General features: G+C 39.3%; 1 protein-coding gene across 5 annotated transcripts in view; it reads left to right on the top strand.

The window, feature by feature from the left end:
• LOC106089523 (protein still life, isoforms C/SIF type 2) overlaps positions 1–19,303 on the top strand; it is a 257,942-nt gene that overhangs the window by 193,130 nt on the left and 45,509 nt on the right. For all 5 annotated transcript variants that reach the window (XM_059364211.1, XM_059364208.1, XM_059364213.1 and 2 more), the window contains 4 exons: positions 669–855; positions 17,087–17,201; positions 17,274–17,425; positions 18,114–18,271. In XM_059364211.1, coding sequence (XP_059220194.1) covers positions 669–855; positions 17,087–17,201; positions 17,274–17,425; positions 18,114–18,271 — 612 coding nt within the window. The remainder of the gene's footprint in view (positions 1–668; positions 856–17,086; positions 17,202–17,273; positions 17,426–18,113; positions 18,272–19,303) is intronic.

Below are 19,303 nucleotides of genomic sequence, written 5' to 3'. Positions count from 1 at the left end.
AGGAAAAATTTTCAACAGTGGTTATCCCCTTACAAATTCTGGCTACATTTGTGAGGTGTCCTGTGGGTATGTTAAACTCCTCTACCAAGTGGTGAGGAGTTTGCACAGATTCTTTTTTTTTTGTCCATAAGCAGGTTAAGTTCGAATATGGCCTATATCGGCCTATATCTTGGCATAGCCCCCATATAGACCGATCCGCCGATTTAGGGTCTTAGACCCATAAAAGCCACATTTATTATCCGATTTTGCTGAAATTTGGGACAGCGTGTTGTGTGTGGCCAGTCGTAAAGTTACAATTTTTTCCGAGAGTCAACATTTCAATCCTCTTTCTTAAGCTAAAGTTAAAAATGCATTGCACAATCACATCATCATCATCTTAAAGCTCAAAGTTTTTGCCGTAAATATTTACATTTAAAATACAGCAAAGAAATCCTTCAATTAATTGTGTAAACATTTTGAACCCTATCATCGTTGATATTTAATACTCGTAGTTCACATACTTTATCGTTAAATAAATTTACAAAATGCCACCTGCAACCAGCAAAGGGCTATGCAACTCTTGGCACGCACATACACCCAGCCACACACATTTATCCCCATTTTATCGATTTTTTGTGTTTTTTTGCCAACATTTTTCGAATTTAATTTTCTTTATCTTTCTCCTGCAGCTACACAATCATGAATTTGTCGAGGTGTGTATGAAGATCTTGTATCAGGTGGAACTGCATCGCACAACTCTGGAACAGATGTGGGGTTTTTCGGTGGAGGCAGAACTTATTGAGAATGCCGAACGTCAAGATGAGCTCTGCTGCTATGTCAGTCGTGTCGAAGACAAAAGTGTTGCCATGCAAAATGGTAAGTTTTTGCAATGCGGTTTCTCTCACTTTTCGTTTTGTTTTGGTTTTAATGAAATGAAAGTAAATCCACAGCCGCCGCATTGTTGCATAGGATTTGGAACAATTTGTGAAATTTTTCGCTATTGCGGTGGGGGGGGAGGGTGACTTGATACACAAAATCCTTTTTTCGTGAGAATTCAACAATCGAAACGAAACAATTTTTGCCATTCATGCGGCAAATGGAATGCATTATTTGGTTTAAGTGTTGAGATACAGTTTGCTTTTGTTTCTATTTTGTAACTTATGGTGGGGATTTTTGGGGGTTAGAGATGTGACTGAGTATTTTAGTTGATTTAAAATAAGTTTCTTGGTTCATGATTCTTAAGTTGCATTCATCTCAATCGAGAATTGGTGGATATTTCAAATCCAATTCGCATATATGGGTTATAGCTTCAAAATCATCCCTTAGACTGCTTGACCATTTCCAGAGGCGAGTCTTGGAGCTGATTGGTGATGATAGGGTATCCAACTCTACTGTTTCCCTTGAGCATCCTCGATATATGGGTAGTGTGGCGTTTTTCTATCTATTCTTCCATGGTGTGTGTTTCTCGGACATTAGTCTTCTGATGCCTGACTTGAGGCTGCTTAGCAGAACTAAGAGCCTTTCTAAAAGCTCTCACCCAGTTGTAATCGATTTTCCAGCTGATCGTATCATGCACTACCGAGAGAAGTTTTTCTTTGGCTTGAATGGTTCGTAATGAAATCGACTTCCGGCAGATGTCTTTCCCATTATCTACGACGTCCAGATATTCAAGATAAATATCAATAAACACGACGTCGAAAAACCTAACATAAGTCACTGTGTCAAATTTTAGTGAAATCGGATTATAAATGGGCCTATTATGGGGCTAAGAATTAAAATCGAGATATCGGTCTATATGACAGCTATATTCAAATCTGGACCGATTTGGGCCAAGTTTCAGAAAAATGTCGAAGGGCCTAACACAACTCACTGTCCCAAATTCCGGCGGCATAGGACAATAATGCGCCTTTTATGGGCCCAAAACCTTAAATCGAGGGATCGGTCTATATGGCAGCTATATCCAAATCTGGACCGATCTGTGCCATATTGCAGAAATATATCGAGGGCCTTAACTTAACGCACTGTCCCAAATTTCGTTACAATCGGACAATAAATGCGCCTTTTATGGGCGCAAGACCTTAAATCGAGATATCGGTCTATATGGCAGCTATATCCAAATCTAGACCGATCTCGTCCAAATTAAAGAAAGATGTCGAGTGGCCTAACACAATTTACTGTCCCACATTTTGTCAAAATCGGAAAATAAATGCGATAAATGGTCTTAAAATCTTAAATCGGGAGATCGGTCTATATGGCAGCTATATCCAAATCTAAACCGATCTGTGCCATATTGCAAAAGTATGTCGAGGGGCTTAACTTAACTCACTGACTCAAATTTCAGCAAAATCGGACAATAAATGCGCCTTTTATGGGCGCAAGACCTTAAATCGAGATATCGGTCTATATGGCAGCTATATCCAAATCTGGACCGATCTGAGCCAAGTTAAAGAAGAATGTCGAGGGGCTTAACTTAACTCCCTGTACTTAGTTTCGGCAAAATCGGACAATAAATTCGCATTTTATGGGCCCAAAACCTTAAATCGAAAGATCGGTCCATATGGCAGCTATATTCAAATCTGGACTGATCTGGGCAAAATTAACGAAGGATGTCGAACAACCTAACTTAACTCACTGTCCCAAATTTCGGCAACATCAGACACTAAATGCGCCTTTTATGGGCCCAAAACCTTAAATCGAGAGATCGGTCTATATGGCAACTATATCCAAATCTGGACCAATCTGGAACAAATTGATGAAAGATCTCGAGTGGCCCAACACAACTCACTGTCTCAAATTTCAGCAAAATCGGATAATAAATGCGCCTTTAATGGGCCTAAGACCCTACATCGGCGGATCGGTCTATATGGCAGCTATATCCAAATCTGAACCAATCTAAGCCAAAATGAAGAAAAATGTCGAGGGGCTTAACTTAGCTCACTGTCCCAAATTTCTTAAAAATCGGACAATAAATGCGCCTTTTATGGGCGCAAGACCTTAAATCGAGATATCGGTATATATGGCAGCTATATCCAAATCTAGACCGATCTGTGCCTTATTGCAGAAGTATGCCACTGTCCCAAATTTCGGCGACATCAGACAATAAATGCGCCTTTTATGTGCCCAAAACCTTAAATAGAGAGATCGGTCTATATGGCAGCTATATCCAAATCTGAATCAATCTGGGCCAAATTAAAGAAAGATGTCGAAGGGCCTAACACAACTCACTGTCTCAAATTTCAGCAAAATCGGACAATAAATGTGCCTTTTATGGGCCAAAGACCCTACATTGGCGGATCGGTCTATATGGCAGCTATATCAAAATCTGAACCGATCTGCACCAAATTGAAGAAAGATGTCGAAGGACTTAATGCAGCTTACTGTCCCAAATTTCAGCAAAATCTGATAATAAATGTGGCTTTTATGGGCCTATTACCCTAAATCGGCAGATCGGTCTATATGGGGGCTATATCAAGATATAGTCTGATATAGCCCATCTTCGAACTTAACCTGCTTATGGACAAAAAAGGAAAGTTTCAGCTCCATATCTCTATTTTTAAAGACTGTATCGTGTTTTCAACAGACATACGGACGGACATAGCTAGATCGTCTTAGATTTTTACGCAGATCAAGAATATATATAGTTTGTAGGGCCGAAGGCCACCGTAGCGAAGAGGTTAGTATGTCCGCCTATGACGCTGAACACCTGGGTTCGAATGCTGGCGGGAACATGAGAAAATTTTTCAGCGGTGGTTATGCCCTCCTAATGCTGGTGACATTTGTGAGGTATTTAGCCCTGTAAAAACTTCTCCCCGAAGAGGTGTCGCTCTGCGGCACGACATTCGGACTCCGCTATAAAAAGGAAGTCCCTTATCATTGAGCTTAAAATTGAATTTTCTTGGGTAAATTTGCATTTGTATAGGGCCGGAAATTGATATTTCGATGTGTTGCAAACGGAATGACAAAATGAATATACCCCCCGCCTTCTGTGGTAGATATAAAAAGCTTGTACATAACCTAGTGAACGCCGATTAGAGCAGAGAACAAAGCCGATAGAAAATATTTGCAAATCGTTTTTCGCGCTTGTTGATATTTAGTTTTTTGCATGCAGTTTTAATGTTTTAAAAATAAAAAAGTTCACCAAATCAACTCCTTTTTAATGTAATTGGAAGTTTTTCCAATTTCATTGGTGTTTATAATTGCGTTAATCACACTAAAAGAACCCAAATTCTCTTTATCAGGTGAATCCATTGCCGTGTGCTGCAATTTTATAAACACAAATGAACAAAAAGAATAAATACACAAAAACAAAACACGTGGAATAAACCGAATTTTAACTCCGATCAGCACTGATTCTCTCATGCACTGTGGCATAGGCAAATTTTCTTCTCGTGAGGAAAATAAGTGACAATATGCTTGTCTTGGCTCCTCTCGGCATCTGCACTCACTCTGCCTCTTTATGTTATATTTTGGTTTCGTCAGTCTCTCTAGTACACCATGGCGTATAAGTATCATGTGTTCTCGGCATAACACTCATACGCCACATAGGTGTATGGGTTGCTGTAAGACATTGACTGGAGTGTTTAATGTATACAAGTGCAAGTCAGATGTAGTGGTTAGAATGCAACTGTTAATTGTTAACTAGACTTTACTGGTTATCGATAACATGCGATAAAAACTGATATCACGTGAATTGCTCAAAAAGGGTAAAAGCAAACTTTATTTTTTGTTTTTCTAATGGAGGTTAGACCCGCTCTTTACCTCAACTCTCGAAAACACGAATATGAATTTATTCAAAAGAAGTGTAGTGCTTGGAGAATGTCAAAAACAGTCGAATTTGCTTGCATAAAAACTGATATCAAACAAACAGCCCCACTCCAAAATATCCATAAAACGGATATGTCGACCCTTTCGAACAAAATTGGTATCAAATGAAAAGTATTTGAGAATAGAATAGGAATCTGATATTGAAAGCGGGAACCAAGCATCACTCACTTCAGCAACAAAAACTTCACATACCTCTTCGCATAGCCATAAAGAAAGGCTTTTGGGAGATGTGTACGAATCTGCCATCCAAATCTTGGAAGAGAAGATGTAGGCTAATCGAAACTGAATGGGACTCAAATAAAAGAGTCCCCACACCAAGAATAGCCCTCATACAGCACATGTTGTCCGATCATGACAATATGGATTTCAAATGAGAATTCTTTGGAAGTAGAGTACGAATCAGCTAATACTTAAAGAAACTAAGTATCTGGGAGGACGCCCACCCCCAAGGAGCTCCCATAAGGATATGTAGGCCGAACGGGACCAATTGTCCGTATTTCTAACTATCGAACAATCACATAAACGGACAGTCACATAAACGGACAGTCGAATAAACGGACAAATAGATGGATAGAGAGACAGACGGACTGATAGATGGACAGACAGACGGGCAGACAGACGTACAGACAGATGAACAAATAGACAAACAAACAGACGGTCTGATAGATGGACAGACAGACGAACAAATAGACAAACAAACAGACGGTCTCGCAGACAGACGGAAAAAAAGACTGGCGAATGAAGAGACTGACAAAACAAATGCAAATTTATCCCATGAACATTCCAATAAGGAACAGGGGCAAACTTCTCACACATCAATGAGTGCAGTCCGATTCAAGTTTAAGCTCAATGATAAGAGACCTCCTTTTTATAGCCGAGTCCGAATGGAGTGCCGCTGTGCGACACCTCTTAAGAGAAAATTTTTAAATGGCATAGTACCTCACAAATGTTGCCAGCAACAATGGCACGAATTCAATATCCGCATTCAAGGCGAAGTGTCCCCACCCTAAAAAGATATTAGAGAGTTAAATAAGGCGCAGCGCAGCGGACTCGATTCGGCTAGTAACCTGATATAGCTGCCATATAAACCGAACTTGAATCTGGACTTCTTAAGCCAATATACGGCGCAATTCTTATCCGATTTGAAAAAAATTTTGCACAAAGTATTTTGTTAAGATATCCAACAACTGTGTGTATGGTTCAAATCGGCCCATAACCTGTCATAGCTGTCATATAAACCGATCTGGGGACTTGACTGCTTGAGCTTCTAGAACGCGCAATTCCTAACCGATTTGGCTGAAATTTTGCATGAGGTGTTTTATTATGACTTACAACAACTGTGCTGAGTATGGTTGAAATCAGTTCATAACCTGATATAGCTGCCATATAAACCGATCTCGGGTCTTGACATCTTGAGCCACTAGAGGGCGCGATTCTTATCGGATTTTGCTGAAATTTTGCATGAGGTGTTTTATTATGACTTACAACAACTGTGCTGAGTATGGTTGAAATCAGTTCATAACCTGATATAGCTGCCATATAAACCGATCTCGGGTCTTGACTTCTTGAGCCTCTAGAGGGCGCATTTCTCGTCCGATTTGGCTGAAATTTAGCATGAAGTGTTTTATTATGACTTACAACAACTGTGCTGAGTATGGTTGAAATCGGTTCATAACCTGATATAGCTGCCATATAAACCGATCTCGGGTCTTGACTTCTTGAGCCACTAGAGGGCGCAATTTTTATCCGATTTCGCTGAAATTTTGCATGAGGCGTTTTATTATGACTTACAACAACTGTGTTGAGTATGGCGCAAATCGGTTCATAACCTGATATAGCTGCCATATAAACCGATCTCGGGTCATGACTTCTTGAGGCACTAGAGGGCGCAATTCTTATCCGATTTCGCTGAAATTTTGCATGAGGTGTTTTATTATGACTTACAACAACTGTGCTGAGTATGGTTGAAATCAGTTCATAACCTAATATAGCTGCCATATAAACCGATATGGGATCTTGAATTCTTGAGCCACTAGAGGGTGCAATTCTTATCCGATTGGAATGAAATTTTGCATGACGCATTTTATTATGACTTACAACAACTGTGCTGAGTATGGCTGAAATCAGTTCATAACCTGATATAGCTGCCATATAAACCGATCTGGGATCTTGACTTCTTGAGCCTCTAGAGGGCGCAATTCTTATCCGATTTCGCTGAAATTTTGCATGAGGTGTTTTATTATGACTTACAACAACTCTGTTGAGTATGGCGGAAATCGGTTCATAATCTGATATAGCTGCCATATAAACCGATCTGGGATTTTGACTTCATGAGCCTCTAGAGGGCGCAATTCTAATCGGATTTCACTGAAATTTTGCCTGAGGTGTTTTATTATGACTTACAACAACTGTGCTGAGTATGGCTGAAATCAGTTCATAACCTGATATAGCTGCCATATAAACCGATCTCGAGTCTTGACTTCTTGAGCCACTAGAGGGCGCAATTCTTATCCGATTGGAATGAAATTTTGCATGAGGTGTTTTATTATGACTTACAACAACTGTGCTGAGTATGGTTGAAATCAGTTCATAACCTGATATAGCTGCCATATAAACCGATCTCGGGTCTTGACTTCTTGAGGCACTAGAGGGCGCAATTCTTATCCGATTTCGCTGAAATTTTGCATGAGGTGTTTTATTATGACTTACAACAACTGTGCTGAGTATGGTTGAAATCAGTTCATAACCTAATATAGCTGCCATATAAACCGATGTGGGATCTTGACTTCTTGAGCCACTAGAGGGTGCAATTCTTATCCGATTGGAATGAAATTTTGCATGACGCATTTTATTATGACTTACAACAACTGTGCTGAGTATGGCTGAAATCAGTTCATAACCTGATATAGCTGCCATATAAACCGATCTGGGATCTTGACTTCTTGAGCCTCTAGAGGGCGCAATTCTTATCCGATTTCGCTGAAATTTTGTATGAGGTGTTTTATTATGACTTACAACAACTCTGTTGAGTATGGTTCAAATCGGTTCATAACCTGATATAGCTGCCATATAAACCGATCTGGGATCTTCACTTCTTGAGCCACTAGAGGGCGCAATTCTTATCCGATTTCGCTGAAATTTTGCATGAGGTGTTTTACTACGACTTACAACAACTGTGCTGAGTATGGTTGAAATCAGTTCATAACCTAATATAGCTGCCATATAAACCGATCTGGGATCTTGACTTCTTGAGCCACTAGAGGGCGCAATTCTTATCCGATTTCGCTGAAATTTTGCATGCGGTGTTTTACTACGACTTACAACAACTGTGCTGAGTATGGTTGAAATCAGTTCATAACCTAATATAGCTGCCATATAAACCGATCTGGGATCTTGACTTCTTGAGCCACTAGAGGGCGCAATTCTTATCCGATTTCGCTGAAATATTGCATGAGGTGTTTTATTATGACTTACAACAACTGTGCTGAGTATGGTTGAAATCGGTTCATAACCTGATATAGCTGCCATATAAACCGATCTGGGATCTCGACCTCTTGAACCTCTAGAGGGCGCATTTCTCATTCGATTTGGCTGAAATTTTGCATGAGGTGTTTTGTTACGACTTCCAATAACTGTGCTAAAAATGGCGTAAATCTGAACATAACCTGATATAGCTGCCATATAAACCGATCTGGGATCTTGACTTCTTGAGCCTCTAGAGGGCGCAGTTCTCATCCGATTTGGCTGAAATTTTGTACAACGGCTTCTCTCAAGACCCTCAACATATGTGTCTAATATGGTCTGAATCGATCAATAGCTTGATACAGCTCCCATATAAACCAATCTCCCGATTTCGCTTCTTGAGCCCCTACAAGGCGCAATTCTTATCCGAATGAACTGAAATATTACACAATGACTTCTACAATGTTCAGCATTCATGTATGGTCCAAATCGGACCATGACTTGATACAGCTCCAATAGCAGTACAGTACTTATTCAATAGTCTTTGTTTGCCTAAAAAGAGATAACGCCTATAGAACTCGACAAATGCGATCCATGGTGTAGGGTGTATACGATTCGGCCCGGCCGAACTTAGCATGCTCTTACTTGTTTTAACGATCAAACCAGGAAACACAAATTTTGCATGCAATCGAAAGTGGGTCATGTAAAAACGAATTTTTTAATCTAATGGCGTTTTAAGGCTATAGAAGCTAAAATTTTGATATTTACAAACCTTAGCGTTAGGTATTTTTTTAAGTCCTAGTGCGAGTGTTTAATTTCATCCAAATCGGTCCACATTTAGTTATAGCTTCCTTTTATGTCTTTCATCCGTTTCAATATTTCAATAGGTACGCAAAATTGAAGTCTGACTGGATTTCAACATAGGTTAGAACGTAGACTCGTTGGTGTGGGGTATTATATGGTCGGCTCCGCCCGACTTTTGCCTTTTCTTAGTGGTTTTCTTTCGGTGTTGCGATTGAGGTCAATTTTCTATTAACATAAAATTTCAATGAAATTTTCTTTAAAGACAAGTCTTCAAAGCATGCAATTGCAATAAATTTTTGCTCTCAAAACACAATGAAATTTCCCAAAAGGAGATTTGAATAACCATAACATTTCCTCCAAACACAAAATTTATGTAAAATTTTTAGTTCTTAATTTATTCAAAACTTCCCTTACATTCAATAAAACTAAATAAATGTCATCTTAGTTAAAATAAAGTCCCAAAATGGAAAAACCATTACCCTCCCCCCCTCCCATACATGTTTGAGTAAATTCGATATAATATTGGATATTGAACTCATTTCCTAGCGTCTTTAGAAGGAAGTTAGTTGAACCCCTCTCCCTTCCGTTTTACATGAGCAACTGAGACTCACACACACACACTGCCGAACTGCCTGCTTGCGTATTGTCTGAAAGGGGACAATGAACATTGTCCTTTTATCTTATGAAATATGCAAGACGATATGTTACGATATGATACTGCACTGTAACATATCAACACCAATACATTTGTTTAGTTCACCTTTATAGTCACACATACATACATACATATATGAGCATGCTAGCTGGCGAGATATGCAATATGGAGTATTGTAATATCCTATAGTTATCGTTGCTCTTGTTGTTGTTTTTGTTGTTTTGGTTTGCATTTCAAAACCAAAGAAAGTTGGACATCATAGCGCGCCATTGTCGCCTTTACGGTCTTTTGTAAATACACACATGTATATGTGTGTGCGTATGTGTGTGAGTATAGCCGTTTCGTTGCCTTTGTTCCTGATTGTGCTGTAAGTGTGCATTGTTTGACAAACGTATCCTCTGTCTCTCTTAAGGACAACGTTGGCACAAGTGCGTCATTCATGCATTGCCATTGTTTTGTTTTTCTTTTTTTTTTTTTGTTTTCCATAGCTTGTCTATGCTTCTATTCTCTGGGTATTGCATGTGATCATTCATTTTTGTTTTGCTGTTTGTTACAAATGTAAAATATTCTTCTTCCCATTGGTGTTGTTGTTGTTGTTGTTTCTGTAGTCGATAGTATTATTATTATTATTATTGTTAGTATTATTATTACAGACTGCTTTACAATGAGGCAAATAAAAACAGAACCCCAACACTACCACACCTTTTTATCTTTTGTCAATTGTTGCACACCCTGGCATACTACACAGATAGTGCGATTGAAGTGTTTTACTTCCTTCCTTCCTTTGGGTATTTCCATTTCCTTGCATAAAGTATCTAAAATGTAGCCCTTCCAGATACGAGTATATAAGTGTTGGTCCTGTATTGAGAAAAAAGACAAACAAATATAATAACAGCAAGTAAAAAGGCATTAAGTTCGGCCGGGCCGAACTTTGGATATCCACCAACTCGGGCATATATGTAAACCCCCCTTTCGTCACAATCCGAGGAAAATTGTATAACTTATGCACCCAAATTCGGAACGGGCATTGAGTGGTCTGATAAATATAAGTCACTGTTGAATTTTGTATATAAAATTTCAGCGAAATCTGATGAAAAATAAAGCTTTTATGAGCTTCAGACACTTTATCGGGAGATCGGTCTATATGGCAGCTATATCTAAATATAGTCCGATCTGAACTATACTTAGCTCAGATGCCGGGAGGCTTAAAATAGCCCGCTGTTTCAAATTTCAGCGAAATTGGGCAATAAATAAAGCTTTAATGGGCTTCAGACCCTTTATCGGGACATCGGTCTATATGGCAGCTATATCTAAATATAGTCCGATCTAAACCATACTTAGCTCAGATGCCGGGAGGCTTAAAATAGCCCGCTGTTTCAAATTTCAGCGAAATTGGGCAATAAATAAAGCTTTTATGGGCTTCAGACCCTTTATCGGGACATCGGTCTATATAGCAGCTATATCTAAATATAGTCCGATCTGAACCATACTTAGGGCAGATGTCGGTAATCTCAAAATAACCCACTGTTTCAAATTTCAGCGAAATCGGTTAAGAAATAAAGCATTTATGGGCATTAGACCTTTTATCGGCAGATCGGTCTATATGGCAGCTGTATCTAAATATAGTCCGATCTGAACTATACTTAGGGCAGATATCGGGAATCTCAAAATAACCCACTGTTTAAAATTTCAGCGAAGTCGGTTAAGAAATAAAGCTTTTCTGGGCTTCAGACCCCTTATCGGCAGATCGGTCTACATGGCAGCTATATCTAAATATAGTTCGATCTGAACTTTTTTTAAGTCGGATCTTGGGAGGCTCAAAACAACCCACTATTTAAAATTTCAGCGAAATCGGGAGATCGGGTCAGAACCATATTTGGGTCAGATGTCGGGAGGCCTAAAACTACTACTTTTACAGCAAAATTCGATAAAAAATTAGGTTTTTATGGGCACTAGACCCTTTATCGGAAAATCGGTCTATATAGCAGCTATAGCCAAATATGGTCCGAGTATGGTTCAAATCGGTCCATAACCTGATATAGCTGCCATATAAACCGATCTTGGGTCTTGACTTCTTGAGCCTTGAGAATGCGCAATTCTCATCCGATTGGGATGAAATTTTGCACGACGTGTTTTTTTGTGATATCCAACAAATGTGCCAAGTATGGTTCAAAACGGTCCATAATCTGATATAGCTGCCATATAAACCGATCTGGGGGCTTGACTTCTTGAGCCACTAGAGGTCGCAATTATTATCCGATTGGAATGAAATTTTGCACAAGGTATTTTGTTGTGATATCCAACAACTGTGTCAAGTATGGTTCAAATCGGTCCATAACCTGATATAGCTGGCATATAAACCGATCTTGGGTCTTGACTTCTTGGACCTCTAGAGGGCGCAATTATTATCCGATTTAAATGAAATTTTGCACGACGTGTTTTGTTACGATATTCAACAAATTTGCTAAGTATGGTTCAAATCGGTCCATAACCTGATATTGCTGCCATATAAACCTGATCTTGGGTCTTGACTTCTTGAACCTCTAGAGGGCGCAATTATTATCCGATTTGAATGAAATTTTGCACGACGTGTTTTGTTACGATATTCAACAAATTTGCCAAGTATGGTTCAAATCGGTCCATAACCTGATATTGCTGCCATATAACCCGATCTTGGGTCTTGACTTCTTGAACCTCTAGAGGGCGCAATTATTATCTGATTTAAATGAAATTTTGAACAAAGTATTTTGTTGTGATATCCAACAACTGTGCCAAGTATGGTTTAAATTAGTCTATACCCAGATATAGCTGTAGTATAAACCGATCTGGGGACTTGACTTCTTGAGCTTCTAGAGGGCGCAATTCTTTTTCGATTTGGCTGAAATTTTGCATAAAATGTTTTATTATGACTTTCAACAACTGAGCCGATTAAGGTTCAAATCGGTTCATAACCTGATATAGCTGCCATATAAACCGATCTTGGGCCTTGACTTCTTGGACCTCTAGAGGGCGCAATTATTATCCGATTTAAATGAAATTTTGCACGACGTGTTTTGTTATGACTTCCAACAACTGTGCTAAGTTATTTGAAATGAAATTTTGCACGACGTGTTTTGTTATGACTTCCAACAACTGTGCTAAGTTAGGTTCAAATCGGTCTATGCCTTGATATAGCTGTAGTATAAACCGATCTGGGGACTTGACTTCTTGAGCTTCTTTTTCGATTTGGCTGAAATTTTGCATAAAATGTTTTATTATCACTTTCAACAACTGTGCCGAATAAGGTTCAAATCGGTTCATAACCTGACATAGCTGCCATATAAACCGATCTGGGATCTTGACTTCTTGAGCCTCTAGAGGTCGCAATTATTATCCGATTTGCCCGAAATTTTGTACGACGGATTCTCTCATCACCATCAACATACGTGTTTTCTTTGGTCTGAATCGGTGTATAGCCTGATCTAGCTCCCATATAAGTCGATCTCTCTATTTTACTTCTTGAACCCCCAAAGGTATTCAATTCTTATTCGAATTGGCTGACATTTTACACAAGTCTCCAACATATTATTTAATTGTGGTCCGAAACGAACCATGTCTTGATATCCCTTTTATAGCAGAGCAAATCTTTTCTTTTATCCTTTTTTTGCCTAAGAAGGGATGGCGGGAAAAGAACTCGACAAATCCGATCCATGTCGGAGGGTATATAAGATTCGGCCCGGCCGAAATTAGCACGCTTTTACTTGTTTCTTGTTAAGTTGAAACACGGCCCGACAGAATCTCATATGCCCTCCACCATGGGAAAATTTCTTTGAATTACATTTCCAAATATAAGGGAGTTCTATCAAACCATAGTTAGCACAGTTGTTGAAAGTCTTAACAAAACACAACGTGCAAAATTTCAGCCAAATCGTATGAGAATTGTGCCCTCTAAAAGCTAGCCCCATGGCAACCCTAATAGCATATGAAAATAGATAAGGCATACAATAAAGCAGATGAAGAAGAAGAAGAAGAAGAAAACGAAGTACACTATGAATGGTGAAGTGAAAATAGCCAACGACCATGTACATACTTGAGCAAACATTTGCTGCTGGCACAAATAAATTCCGGAACAATAAATATTTGCTTTTAAGATTATTTTTGTCCATGGCACTAAAGTACACTCAACTATTGCGAGACTATTAGCACCAGGCTCATATTCTTCGGAAATAACACCCCCATGGTAATGGCATGTCAAGCAACTAACATTGCTGTATAGCATGCTGGATCATAAACAGCCGGTCGCACCTGTCGCCTAATGCCTGTCTCTACCTACCTGTCTGCCAGCCATCCAGCCTATTGTGGTTGTGTGGCGTTTTCATGCTTTTCTAATACAAACTTCGTGTGATATTTTTGGTATGACATGCAAAATAAAACTGGAAAAACGATTGCAATTATTTGCTATTCTACAATTGTGTCTGGCCATGCAACAACTTCACAATGCAAACCTCCAATTTCCCCTGTCTTCCCCCCCAACACTCTCTCTCTCTTCCTCTGTATTTATATAGCAGTCTATTCCAATTGATGTTGAATTTTCAATGCGTCACGTTCTGTGGCACAAAGACTTAAATTTTCGAACAGTTTATGACAACTTATGGAAAACTTTCAATACCATACCACCACAATGCCAAAAGGAAGATTTGGTTGAGCATGAGAATTCGTGCTCATCTCAATGCTATGCATACAGATGAATGAATATTCCTGAGTTATTATGTTAATGTGTGTGACACGTGCATGTTGACTGCAAGACAGACTTGATAGGGGCCATGATAAAGTCCTTAGACTTGTGTAGTTTGCTTCATCAGTCTGTAGGGCTGACTGTCTGTCTGGCAAGACGTCAGCTTTAGATGCTGCAGCCAACTTATGTTCCAAATATTTTGCAGAATAAAATGATTTCAATAGAAAATTTTGATCTTTAAAGATTTTTCGTGATTTTTTGAACATCTTCTAGCTCGAGATCGATTCTATTCAAAGCAAAGAACTTATAAAAGTTAAACATGTGTGTGTTATTATTCAAAACTCTTTAACTGGCTGGCTGGATCATGATTTCTGATACGCCATGTATCTTCATTAACATAAAATTTTTCAAAATTCCATTTTAATAAAAAATAAAATTTGATTAAAGCTTGTTTAAAGCCTGGTATAATATCTGATCCCCACCGTTGGAACTTCTCTCTCCCAAGCCGGTCATGGGCAGAAACAAGTAAAAGCGTGCTAAGTTCGGCCGAGCCGAATCTTATATACCCTCCACCATGGATCGCATATGTCGAGTTCTTTTCTCGGCATCTCTTCTTAGGCAAAAAAAGGATAAAAGAAAAGATTTGCTTTGCTATTAGAACGATATCAAGATATCGACTGGTTCGTAACCACTATTAAATTATATGTTGGAGACCTGTGTAAAATATCAGTCAATTCGAATAAGTATTGCGCCCTTTGGGGCTCAAGAAGTAATCTAAAAAGATTGATTTATATGGGAGCTGTATCAGATTATAGACCGATTCAGACCATAATAAACAAGTATGTGATGAGATGGTGATGCGAGAATCTGTCGTACAAAATTTCAGGCAAATCGGATAGTAATTGCGACCTCTAGGAGCTCAAGAAGTCAAGACCCCAGATCGGTTTACATGACAGCTATTTTAGGTTATGAACCGATTTGAACCATACTTGGCACAGTTGTTGGATATCATAACAAAACACGTCGTGCAAACTTTCATTCCAATCGGATAAGAATTGCGCACTCTAGAGACTCAAGAAGTCAAGTCCCCAGATCTGTTTACATGACAGCTATATCAGGTTATAGACCGATTTGAACCATACTTGGCACAGTTGTTGGATATCATAGCGAAATACGTCGTGCAAAATTTCATTCCAATCGGATAAGAATTGCACCCTCTAGAGGCTCAAGAAGTCAAGACCCAGGATCGGTTTATATGGCAACTATATCTGGTTATGAACCGATTTAAACCATACTCGGCACAGTTGTTGGATATCATAACGAAATACTTCGTGCAAAATTTCAGTCAAATTGGACCAGAATTGCGCCCTCTAGAGTCAAGATCCAGGATCGGTTTATGTGGTCTTTAGCCTCTAGAGGGCGCAATTCTCGTCCGATTTGGCTGAAATTTTACACGTGGTCTTTCGGTGTGACTTCCAACAACTGTGCTCAGTACGGTTCAAATCGGTCGATAACCTGATATAGCTGCCATATAAACCGATCTTGGGTCTTGACTTCTTGAGCCAATAGAGAGCGCAATTCTCATCCGGTTTGACTTAAATTTTGCATGAGGTGTTTTGGTCTCACTTAAAACAACTTCGCCATGTATGGTTCAAATCGGTCCATGTTATGATATAGTTGCCATATAAACCGATCTTGGAACTTGACTTCTTGAGCCTCTAGAGGTCGTAATTCTCGTCCGATTTGACTGAAATTTTGCACGTGGTATTTTGTTATTGTATCCAACAACTGTGCTAAGTATGGTTCAAATCGGTTCATGTTATGATATAGCTGCCATATAAACCGATCTGGGATCTTGACTACTTGAGCCTCTAGAGGGCGCAATTCTCGTAACAATAACAATAACAGTGCTAAGTATGGTTCAAATCGGTCCATGTTATGATATAGCTGCCATATAAACCGATCTTGGGTCTTGACTTCTTAAGCCAATAGACCGCGCAATTCTCTTCCGGTTTCGATAAAACTTTGCACGTGGTACTTTGGTATGACTTCAAATAACTGTGTTACGTATGGTTCAAATTGGTTCATTACCTGATATAGCTGCCATATAAACCGATCTGGGATCTTAACTTCTTGATTTTTTGAGCCTCTAGAGGGCGCAATTCTCGTCTGATTTGACTGAAATTTTGCACGTGGTGTTTTGGTATCACTTCCAACAACTGCGCCAAGTATGGTTCAAATCGGTCCATGTAATGATATAGCTGCCATATAAACCGATCTCTGGTCTTGACTTCTTAAGCCTCTAGAGGGCGCAATTCTCGTCCGATTTGACTGAAATTTTGCATGAGGTGTTTTGTTATAACTTCCAATAACTGTGCTAAGTATGGCGCAAATCTTGTTAAGCTTTGTACTTAAAATATTGATCAATACCGTTTGGTAATGAAATGAACACCTTTGGTATTAATTTTTCTGCCAATGTATTTATTTGGTACTAATTGGTACCTTACTTACTAATTGATCGACTTGAACTGATTTACGTAAACTTCTCTAACTTCTAATGGAATATTTTGCAAAATGTGGTTGGCTTGGAACTCTTTTATATTTTCTTTTTTTCCTTTGTGACTAATTTGAATATCCTTAAATTTCAGGTATCATTAAAGGAGATGAAATTATGGTTATCAATGGTGCTATTGTATCCGATTTGGATATGATGTATTTGGAAAGTGTCCTCCAGGAGGAGCAATCACTAAGCATGATGATGAGGTAAGTCACACAAAAAAAAAAAGGCCACCTTCACTGGCTAGTCTCAAATTATAAACAATTATGCAATTGCAGATCGTCACGCACCGAACCCCCAGATTTGGGCAGCATAATGCGGGTGACCGATGATATGATTGACTCACTGGTATGTCCACCGCCACCCACAGATCCCCCAGTGATGAGTGAGGAAATGATTACGGGTCTCATAGTGCCAGCGCCCGGTTGGAGTAAGTTTTTTATTTATTTAATTTTATTTAATTATATAATAAAATTCATACAATTTCACATATATAATAATATTTAATAAAAATCTTAAAAATTATAATTTCCCGCGAAGCCATTTCGGCTTGTCTGCAGTACCCAACACTTGTAGATCTAAGAGGTGATAATTTGTGTGTTTACACACAAAAAACAACAACAACATGTGAGTGTTGTTAACTCTAGTCCAATTATGTTCAACTTAAAATTGCATTGAAACATGCATTAAAACACTTAAGCACTGCTCTTTTTGCAAGTCGTCCAGCCTTGCCTGGCCTCGCCCTGTCATTAGGCCAATAGTGGCATACGAAGGCAATCAGTGGGCAAACACAAAACCCAAATGTTGCATCATACTGTGGTTGGTCTAGGCATCAACACCAACACGCACACCGCCTCCATTGCCGAGGAGCAATGACTGACAGTAGCAGTGTTTGCCATTTAATTGATAATAATAACAGTTGATGGAGTGCCTGCTTGTTGTTAGAGTTTCAAGAGTTTAAGTAATTGCAGCATTTACTGCATGCACTTCAAAACAGCGGTGGGTGTGGGCTACTCTATTAATGAACTGGGTTAAAAACGAGTAGGGAAAGGGTTGGACAGGCATCTTTTAGCCTTAAATATGTCTATAATATTTTCTTCTTTCTCTCCTCTCTGCAGATGGCACCGGCAAAGATTTGTATTCACCGGAAGCAGAAAGTTCACCAGCTCCCTCGTTTGTAGAGCCTTCGGCTGGTTTGGTGCCTGGTGCTGGCACTAAGCCCACATCGCGCACAAGTAGTTTTGAAATAGAGAATTTGCTAAAGACCGCAGAACAGGTAAGTTAAACAGTTTTGGACCATCGACAATTTACACTGATTTAAGGGCTCTGCGTAGAGTCCAACCACAACACCTGAGGGGGGGCAAAATGGGTTCGTAATGTGGGGTGGTTAGAGACCAAATAGAAACCTACAAACCTCCAAAGGTTTACCCGTCTTCGCAAGGAACCAAAAAAAAACAAATGTAAAATAAAAGAGAACACCAAGCATAGCATTTCAAAAAACCAACCATCATCTGCATCAGCATTGAGTAACACAGCCACATCCATCAACATCATCCCACCCACATAGGCAAAACTTCATATGTATGTGGGTTATTTGGCATTACATCACTCACTTTATGGTTGTGTTTTTAGTTAACATCTCATTATTATTTAACATCCATTTGGCCAACCAAGCAAGAACCAATCAACCCACTAACCCACCAACACTGGCTCGATCAGCACCAACACCATGCACAATCGCACCTCCAGCCACAGCCACACCAACACCACCACCACCACCACTACTACCTACAGCTGCATTATATGCAGCTGCCACATCATCATGCATTTTGCCCTTAGCAGACAATCGACACCTTGATAAACATTTTTCCCAGGCATACCAATTTTTCAGCTTTCCTCTGCCGCCCCCTTGTAGGAGCTTAGCGATAACAAATTTGTTTTTTTTTGCATTCTTTGCTCACATCCAAGGTTCTTAAATGTTTATGAGGAACTTACCAAAAATTGTTACCAATCCTCTCATGCTGCTGCCTCTTCTTGGGGTCTTCATTACTGGTCCTTGTAGGCTGTGCTTAGATCTTAAGGGGTGGTGTTTTTTTTGTTCGTCTTTCGATATATCCTTAGGTGTTATGTGTACAACCATTGTCCCAGCTGCCTACCTGGCTGCCTGCCTGGCAAGTGTTGTGTGTTTTGTTTTTTTTTTTTTATTCTGTTGTTGGTGGCTTTTTTCGGACTTGTCTAAGTGTCTAACGCAATTGTCTGCAAGTGTTTTGTGTCCTCGTCCATATTTAAGCAAATGTTTAGCCATAGA

This window comes from Stomoxys calcitrans, chromosome 1, assembly GCF_963082655.1.
Source record: "Stomoxys calcitrans chromosome 1, idStoCalc2.1, whole genome shotgun sequence".
Lineage (NCBI taxonomy): Eukaryota > Metazoa > Arthropoda > Insecta > Diptera > Muscidae > Stomoxys > Stomoxys calcitrans.
The sequence above is the reverse complement of the archived record's forward strand: the minus strand, read 5'-3'. Positions and strand labels throughout refer to the sequence as shown.